General features: G+C 35.8%; 2 protein-coding genes across 2 annotated transcripts in view; both read left to right on the top strand.

Moving 5' to 3' along the window:
* Positions 1-4,288: 4,288 nt before the first annotated feature.
* On the top strand, positions 4,289-8,280 carry LOC114540679 (neurogenic locus notch homolog protein 1-like; the record flags this gene model as incomplete). Its single annotated transcript, XM_028560805.1, has 10 exons — positions 4,289-4,337; positions 4,409-4,528; positions 4,604-4,723; positions 4,812-4,931; positions 5,632-5,712; positions 6,146-6,262; positions 6,651-6,770; positions 7,077-7,458; positions 7,803-8,182; positions 8,237-8,280. Coding segments are annotated over 10 exons (1,533 nt in total), but the record flags the coding sequence as incomplete, so codon positions are not given.
* Positions 8,281-8,667: 387 nt separating this feature from the next.
* Positions 8,668-9,875, top strand: part of LOC114540678 (latent-transforming growth factor beta-binding protein 4-like) — a 15,125-nt gene continuing 13,917 nt past the window's right edge. The window contains exons 1-3 of the mRNA XM_028560804.1: positions 8,668-8,736; positions 9,024-9,143; positions 9,384-9,506. Of these exons, the coding sequence (XP_028416605.1) occupies positions 9,030-9,143; positions 9,384-9,506 (237 nt within the window). The 5' untranslated portion in view covers positions 8,668-8,736; positions 9,024-9,029. The remainder of the gene's footprint in view (positions 8,737-9,023; positions 9,144-9,383; positions 9,507-9,875) is intronic.

Raw genomic sequence — 9,875 nt, 5'->3', positions numbered from 1 at the left:
ACGCTAGGATGTCACGCCAATCGCAATTACAATAGGTATCCTGTTCAAAATCTATTATCCAGCGCAGGATAAGGCAAGCTCGAGAGCTTTTAGTTTACAGCAAGGATTTTTTATCAAAAATCTCTTTGAATACAATTTAAAATCAACGCAATTTAAATGTAATTATCATAACTTGAAAATGATGCACGTTTTAGCATCGAAACGTCGTTCAATAAAGATAATATCGCTATCATTTGTGTCAAAATAGCAAGGATTTTGTTCCATAAAATCAAAAGCTTTCTTGTAGTAAGAAATTCAAATCTCACTTTTGCCTGAGTTCTTTCAGCAGATTCACAGGCATGTGATCTGATAAGCTAAGGGGAGGCCGTTAATTGAATAGGTACTTTGTATCAAAAATTGATAAATGTGTTCAGGTTTGTCAGCCTGAGGTTCTCAGGCCATGAGTTGGAAATTTCAGAATTTGCTCGAGAGAGAAGTTATTTCTCTGTATTATTAACTGGCTAAAGTCACTGGCACAATTTAACAATTAATAAAGCACGATTCAATTACCAAGGGCATAAGTGAAGGTATTGCAGAAACTGATTTTTAACACTTGGTGGATGGTAAACATTTCAATAGACAACAACGGAAATATATCCCCTTGGGAGTCGCGTGGGCCGTAACTTTATCCACAGAACTTTGTGATTTTGATCGTGCAGGTCTAAGACGACGACTTTTATGTTACTTTCATCCAACGTACAAATACCAACATGTTCAATTCTAACATTTTCTCGCTGCAGGAGAATAAATTATAGCCTTCGATACGCGATAATATCATTGTAACTCTTATTTTAGGCATTGTTTTTGTAAATAGAGTATGCAAATCAGGTCCATCTCGCCATCACTTCAAAATGGCGAATTTCATTTATCTTTGGGGCAAAACACATAACATTATGACGAATGTAGGAAAGCCGATAAAGTGCCCTGTTCTTTAGCAGTCGTGTCTACGAGTATCTGAACGCAATTACCCAAGTTACAGAGTCGTTTTTGTCTCTGTAAATCAAGTTCCGGTCAAAAGTACGGCGTAGAATGACTTCAATTAGACATCGATTGGCGTTGCATGCATGTAAGTTTCGCTCACGAACAGCAATAGTGGCAATTTCGGTATAATGAAACCTTAAGACGGTTTACAAGAAAACATATATTTTATAAAAGCGAAGAGGCGGGTAAAATAGTCCCGCCATGCTACACTTAATACATAATTTTTCAGTCTACCAAAACGAAGACCAAGCGCGGATGAAATTGGCAAGCTAGGTAGCCATTTTAGTCGTGTCGTGCAAATACATTGGGTGTAGCGCGTAGTGTCTATGGTAGGACGGTATAGTATGCCACAACGTAAGGAAAGCCTGATTCCTCTGTTCGAACAGTAATAGTTGGTGATTTATTAAACATTTGTCAATTATTTTTACAGACGTAGATGAATGTTGTGTCGGAGGATTTTGTCATGACAACGCAACCTGCACAAACACGCTGGGAAGTCATTTCTGCACATGCAAGGAAGGCTATACTGGGAATGGAACAAGTTGTGAAGGTTTTTATTTAAGACTAAAAGTAGATTATTATATCAAACTGCTTCATATCATTTATTTCTTCAGTTTCTTTCGCAAATTGAATAAGTTTGAATGAGTTACAGCTTGTCTAATGAAATAACGATCATAAGCTAGGGAGCGTCACGTTTAATTAGAAATGCCTAAAAGAAGTGAGATTCGACAACGTGGTCGTGTAGTCACATTTTTTTTGTAAAAAGCAACATAGAAAATTATTGTTGACTGACACAACATTGTTTCCCCCAGTCCCAAAAAATAAAACAGGAAACTGAAAAGTCTTCCACAGGTGAAAATCACTGAGGGTAAATTTGGATATCAATGTCAAGGAATAGAAATTTAAAATGTAAAAATATCACACAAGAGATCGTGAAAGAAATTTTAAATTGTGGTACACATTTACTACTCTCAATTAGACGTCACCAAAAAAGGAAAAATTAAATTCAAATAAAAAACCAATTTAGATATCGACGAATGTGAAATCGACTTGCCATGTCACTCCAATGCTACGTGCAATAACACAGATGGATCATATATCTGCACATGTGATCTCGGCTATAGCGGAAATGGATTCAACTGTACCGGTAAGGTTGTGAAACTTAGGAGTAGTTTTCAATAGGCAGGAATGGTTTTATAAATGGAAGATTGCAAACCTTCCATTGATGGATTCCACATCATCCCATATCTGAGTATACTGAAGATGGATTTAATTTCACCAGTCGGATTAAGAGAATGAGATAAGTTTTCATAAGAGCAAGAAAGGATAGGGAACAATTAATGACGAAATTGCATTCCTTCGTTTTAGATATCAACGAATGCGTAACATCTCCCCCATGTCATTCCAATGCTACGTGCAACAACACAGAGGGATCTTTCACCTGCACATGTGATTCTGGATATACAGGAGACGGGTTTAATTGCACTGGTAGGAATACATGAATATATTTTTATTTTTAAACAAGCAAGAAAGCTTCGATAAAAAGTCCTCTTTTCAGATGTTGATGAATGCGTAGTATCTCCCCCATGTCATTCCAATGCTACGTGCAATAACACAGATGGATCTTATATTTGCACATGTGATTCTGGATATACTGGAGGTGGATTTAATTGCACAGGTAAGACAATGAAAATAAAATTTTTTCCTAATATTTCATTAAAAAACAGTAAATGGAAAAAGGAAAATGCTACAACTGCCATTTCAGATGTTGACGAATGCGTAGTATCTCCCCCATGTCATTCCAATGCTACGTGCAATAACACAGATGGATCTTATTTCTGCACATGTAATACTGGATACACTGGAGATGGATTTAACTGCACAGGTAAGACAACAAAAATAAAGTTTTTACCAAATGTTTCAGTAAAAAATTGTAAATAGAAAAATAAAAACGTTACAACTGCCATTTCAGATGTTGAAGAATGTGTAGTATCTCCCCCATGTCATTCCAATGCTACGTGCAATAACACAGATGGATCTTATATTTGCACGTGTAATTCTGGATATAGTGGAGATGGATTCAACTGCACGGGTAAGAAAACGGAAATAATATTTCTGCCAAGTGTTGAGTAAAAAAGAGGAAATGGAAAAATTAAACTGATAAAAAAAAAACATTTCAGATGTTGACGAATGCGTAACATCCCCCCCGTGTCATTCCAATGCTACGTGCAATAACACAGATGGATCTTATATTTGCACATGTGATGCTGGATATACTGGAGATGGATTTAATTGCACAGGTTTTCTACATTGGAAATATTTTTTTAACATATGATTGAGTAAAAAACAGTAAATAGAAAAATGAATATGCTGCAACTACCATTTCAGATGTTGACGAATGCGTAGTATCTCCCCCATGTCATTCCAATGCTACGTGCAATAACACAGATGGATCTTATATTTGCACGTGTGATTCTGGATATACTGGAGATGGATTTAATTGCACAGGTAAGACAACGAAAATAAAATTTTTACCTAATGTTTGATTAATAAAACAGTAAATGGAAAAAGGAAAATGCAACAACTGCCATTTCAGATGTTGACGAATGCGTAGTATCTCCGCCATGTCATTCCAATGCTACGTGCAATAACACAGATGGATCTTATATCTGCACATGTAATTCTGGGTATATTGGAGATGGATTTAACTGCACAGGTAAGACAACAAAAATAAAGTTTTAACCAAATATTTCGGTAAAAACAATAAATAGAAAAATGTTAACGCTAAAAATGCCATTTCAGATGTTGACGAATGCATAACATCTCCCCCATGTCATTCCAAAGCTACGTGCAATAACACAGATGGATCTTATTTTTGTACGTGTGATTCTGGATATACTGGAGATGGATTCAACTGCACGGGTAAGAAAATGGAAATAATACTTCTGCCAAGTGTTGAGTAAAAAAGAAAAATGGAAAAATAAAAATGATAAAAAAAACATTTCAGATGTTGACGAATGCGTAGTATTTCCCCCATGTCATTCCAATGCTACGTGCAATAACACAGATGGATCTTATATTTGCACATGTGATTCTGGATATACTGGAGGTGGATTTTACTGCACAGGTAAGGTTACAAATAATTTTAAATATAGGCAACAGAAAAGGAGAAATGAAAACTAAAACCTTCTTTTTAGATATAAACGAATGCGTAATATCTCCCCCATGTCATTCCAATGCTACGTGTAATAACACAGATGGATCTTATATCTGCACCTGTGATTCTGGATATACTGGAGATGGATTTAACTGCACAGGTAAGACAACAAAAATAGTGACTCATATTAAATAAGCAAATATGCCTCAATAAAAAATTCCCAATTTTCAGATATCAACGAATGCGTAACATCTTCCCCATGTCATTCCAATGCTACGTGCAATAACACAGGTGGTTCCTACATCTGCACATGTGATTCTGGATATCGTGGAGATGGATTTAACTGCAATGGTATGGTAACATATTTGGCCTTAGATACGCAAGAATGGAATTATGTAATAAATGAAAATATTGCAAAATTTTTAGATATAAATGAATGCCAAACAGATTTCCCATGTCATTCCAATGCGACTTGCAATAACACAGATGGTTCTTACATTTGCACATGTGATTCTGGTTATAGTGGCGATGGGTTTAATTGTACTGGTAAGATACATGAAAACATTAATGATATTCAACATATCATAAAGCAGAGACCATTGATCGATAAACTAGATAAAAACTTTAATTTCAGATATAAATGAATGCCAAACATATCACCTTTGTCATTACAATGCTACGTGCAATAACACAGATGGCTCTTACATTTGCACATGTGATTCTGGTTATGGTGGCGATGGATTTAATTGTACTGGTAGGGTACATGGATGATATTCAACAAAAGATAAACAAGAAATAAACGCTAAACAAATATTTACAAACTTTTATTTCAGATGTTGACGAATGCATAACATCTCCCCCATGTCATTCCAATGCTACGTGCAATAACACAGATGGATTTTATATTTGCACATGTGATTCTGGATATACTGGAGATGGGTTCAATTGCACGGGTAAGTCAACGTGAATAATATTTCTGTCAAGTGTTGAGTAAAAAGACAGAATGGAAAAATAAAAATGCTAAAAATGCCATTTCAGATGTTGACGAATGCATAACATCTCCGCCATGTCATTCCAATGCTACGTGCAATAACACAGATGGATCTTATATCTGCACATGTGATTCTGGATATAGCGGAGATGGGTTTAGATGTACTGGTAGGAATACACCAATTATAATCATTTAAAATATTAAAGATGATGTAAAGTCCGTTCTGAGCATATATTCTGCGCATAACAATGTTTGTTTACGTTGGTTATATAATCTTTACATGACGTATGCGTCGTTATAATTTTCTTATTTTCTTCTCGCTCGACCGGCTGTAATCTGTGATGAATATGCTTATTTTACATCATATTTTGAAGAGGATATTGTTATATTTTGATATAAATATAAAGCGAAGCTTGTAAATAAACCGGCCGTTATTTAAAACGTTATATATTTGTAATTGTAGGACTGACTAGGACAAGCGAGAAGGTAGCGTCTGTAGCGACGACAAATAGCCCCGCCATCTATTACGGTCCTCATTCAACAAGTAAATTCTTGGAGCATTCTTTTCAGCATATTATTGCCTTTTTCTAGCAGCCTTATGATAAGATAAGTTATCTTCGTCACTCGCAATTCGAGCCTCTTCGCCTTGCGACATAAAATAAAATAATTGTGCTCCCGAACTGCCGTTTGTAATACAACGCGCTAATATCGCATATCATTAACATTCCAAAAGTTGCTCCCCCACTGATGGAATGTGTTGATGCGCGGAATATATGCGCAGAACGGACTTTACCTCATCTTTAAGCAACAAAATCTGGATACAACGAATTGCATTAGATATCAATGAATGCCACACAAATTTCTCATGGCATTTCAATGCCACTTTCAATAACATATATGGATCCTTTGTTTGAAAATTACCTTTCTTATGGAGTTTCTGTCGCATTGTGGAAATAGTATGATTTTTATTTCTATAGATATCAATGAGTGCCAAATTGATACCTGTGGCACCAACTCAAACTGCACAAATAGTGATGGTTCGTTTACATGCACTTGTCATGTGGGCTTCGAAAGCAATGGTATTTTCTGTACAGGTACGTCATTTAAGTTTTAATCCCATCATAACAAAAACAACTTTAAGTCCGATATATATAAACTACCTAAAATAGACGAAAGAGGTCTGACGTAGTGACGTTACGACCTCAGGGTCTCAAAATTTCATATTTAGCCAAATATTCGTTTTGACTGAGGTATTATTGTTACACGGAGTTTGAAACTAAATTATATCATACCAACATCATATTTTTTGCGCCGTCACCAGAAAGGTCTATTTGAATTATTGGAATCTAAATTCTTCAAATTAGCCATTAAGATTTAATATGACTGTTGCATCTATAATGCTCACTATAAGACGGGAAGAATTATAATGTTTAATCAAAATAGAGTACGTATTTTAAATGTGGGAACTTGTGCCTATTATAGATATCAACGAATGTGAACGGGATGCTCCGTGTCATGCAAATGCAACTTGCATAAACGTGGAAGGATCATACTACTGCACTTGCAAAACAAACTACAGCGGAGATGGCTTCTTTTGTGAAGGTTGTATATACTCTGATAAAGTGAGCTCTGTTTAATTTAGTCTGGAACCATTACCGATCGTCAACAGCGCTGACGTAAACAATAAAAACTTGGCACTGGATTTTCAGGCTGCTTTCAATTGGCTTTAAAATGACGGTTGAGTTGTCAGTCGTTCCAGTGCACATAAAACTTGACTACGTCGTACATTATATTATGTCTTACACGTTGAAAATACGGCCTGTCCTGAGATATTACCACATGTTTAAGCAAACAGCATGTAGTATACCTTCAATTCAACTCATGTTTTTTATTTCTATCACTATATAGCTCTGGTTTGCACAGTGGATGCCCTATACTATGCAACAACCAGTGCTATCAAAGGCGTGTTCTCCGACGGTAGCACGACTGTGACCATATTATCAGCAACCAACGTGAAACTAAATTATGATTCTGGCACCAAAAGGCTCATCTACTACGATGGTAGCAAACTCATCACAGTTAAACTGGATGGGAGTGATCCGATCACAATCAGAGGATCTCTGACGACTCTTGACCGGTTTACTGTGGATCATATAAAGAGAAAGGTTTACTTCATTACTAATCTTTTCAGGAAAGTGAGAATCGTTGACTTGGATACTGGAAATTTAACTGATCTAAATCCAACCGACATTGTCAATGCCGATGATTTGGACAGTGATCCAATTAACAGGTACATATATCTTATCTCTAAGTGGAAACAACAGAAAATCTTAGGGAAAATAAAAACAATTGACTTTAAATTGTAAACTGATTTCCTATGTGCCCATTTTCTATGCGCCTATTGTTGCCCCAACGATAAGATTGTTAGCAGATGGTATAACAATACCTGGACGTAACAAATCTGAGTGTGGAATTAGTACCATCATTTAGTACTTCGAGACGACCCGTGGAGATAAGCAATTATTGATAATATAACTTATACTCTGTTTGACTTTAAACAAGGCAAATAGGTCAAATGACCGCCTATTCTGACAATTCACTATCTAGTGACCATAGAAAAATTATTTATTTCAGCTCCCTTGTATTTGCTGGCGCCACCAGTCGGGATATTGTTCGCTATTTCCTTGAAAACGATGCACAGAAAGTCATTTACCACAACAATACATCGCCCAAATATCTGACTGTTGATTCTCAGAATGATGTTATATATTGGATCAATTATATTAGCGTTAGTGATAGCTATTCTCTCATGAAAACATACTTTAATGGCTCAACTTCAGAAGTCAAGTTCTACCCTGGTACAACAAGTTCAGTAAACGTTGCTAAAGGGAAAGATAATTTCTATGTAATGGATAGCACAAGGAAACGTATAGATGTGTTTGACAGACGCACTGCTATTTTTCAAGATTCATTTTTCCTCAGTGATTCACCGCAAGAGCTAACTGTCGTTGAAGGTAAGTTCGTGTACCACTAACGTTTGAAGTTTTTCCATAATTATCAATCTGCAGATCTAACAGTATTTGCTCGTCGGCAAGTATTTAATGTGACTTAAAATTTGGAATGATATTTAGTCATGTAAATCAGGGGCGGCGGAAAACGTTTGCAGGGAGCGGGGATATTTGCATATTCATGTTTGAAGACCGTAAAAGCAATCAATTTTAAACGTAATAATGCTGAACGTGAATACAGTATTTTAATTCCCGCACTTCCGCGCTCCCTGATGTAGATGATGGTATGTACTTGCATGCCCAGGTATTTGTGGTAAACTTTATAATGCATGGTAACAATGGTTTTTTACTACACGCGAAAAATACTTTCAAGAATTCCATCTTGTACGAGATTATGTATCTAACATGTTAAAAATTAATGTGACTTCATATTCGTGCAGATATAGATGAATGTTGTATTGGTGGATATTGTCATGATAACGCAACGTGTACAAACACACCAGGAAGTTATTTCTGCACATGCAAGCCAGGATTTGTTGGGAATAACACACATTGTGAAGGTATTCATATTATCAAAGGCGATACAAAGCATGCTTTATACTAGGAAGATATCTGGATACTTTTCAAAATGGAACGTATGATGAATTTCGGAGAGGATATTTAAATTGCGAAGTGCATGCAGAGAAACTGTAGTGATATATGACCTGGTTATACATAATTGTCTAATACTAATATCCCATTATTACAGGAAGTTCTGAACCGTATTCGCCCAATCTATTGTAAACACATAAATGACATAAATAGATAAAAAAATAATAGTGAAACATTCATTATACGACAAATTTAGAGGCCAATGAATGCCAAAAAAATTCACCATGCCATCCTAATGCGGCGTGCAACTACACAGACGGATCATTCATCTGCTCATGTAAATACGGATATAGTGGAGATGGAATTAACTGCACTGGTAGGGCAACCTAAGTTAAATATTTCTGGATTTCAAAGAAGAATGGAAAGCATTGAAATATATTTAAAATCACTATTTCATCCCGTCAGATTTGGACGACCAAAAATATTTCGATGTAATTTCAATTTGACCTGCAAGCATAAAAATGAATCTTGTAATATTGCGTAAAATTCAAATTGCGAAGGAATGTGAATTCTATAATGAAAATTTTAACACTTCTTTCTTAATTAATTATTTCAGATGTCAACGAATGTAGCGCAGATTCACATAATTGCCATTATAATGCCTTTTGTAACAATACTGACGGTTCTTTTAATTGTACGTGCAAAGACGGCTACTTCGGGAATGGAACAGACTGCCAAGGTTAGCGTATGTAGATATTGCATGTTCCTAGCAGCGTAGCCAGCCATTGAATTCTAGGTAACTGGGACGCTAACTTATGACAAACATTCTTATAATTATAAGCTTAAAGCCAAAATAGTTTTTCTGAGTTATCAGTTATGAGCTGAAATACTTGACGCCAGATGTTGGGCTGTGTGTCAAATTAAAGCTATTGAAAAGTTCTATTTGGTTTAGAAATTTCAAAACTTTGAAGAATTTCAAGACAACAAAGAAAATATATATAAAAAAGCGTTATAGTTTCAGTTTGTTTACAGTTCAATGAGCCAGCCCGACAATTATATCCTGGTATGCTCAGTAATATTTTGGCGTTCGCATTCATTGCCTGTGAAA

This window comes from Dendronephthya gigantea, unplaced genomic scaffold, assembly GCF_004324835.1.
Source record: "Dendronephthya gigantea isolate DGI-Jeju-01 unplaced genomic scaffold, DenGig_1.0 000246F, whole genome shotgun sequence".
NCBI classification, from domain to species: Eukaryota; Metazoa; Cnidaria; class Anthozoa; order Malacalcyonacea; family Nephtheidae; genus Dendronephthya; species Dendronephthya gigantea.
Note: the sequence above shows the minus strand (reverse complement) of the source record. Positions and strands in the feature narration are given on the sequence as shown.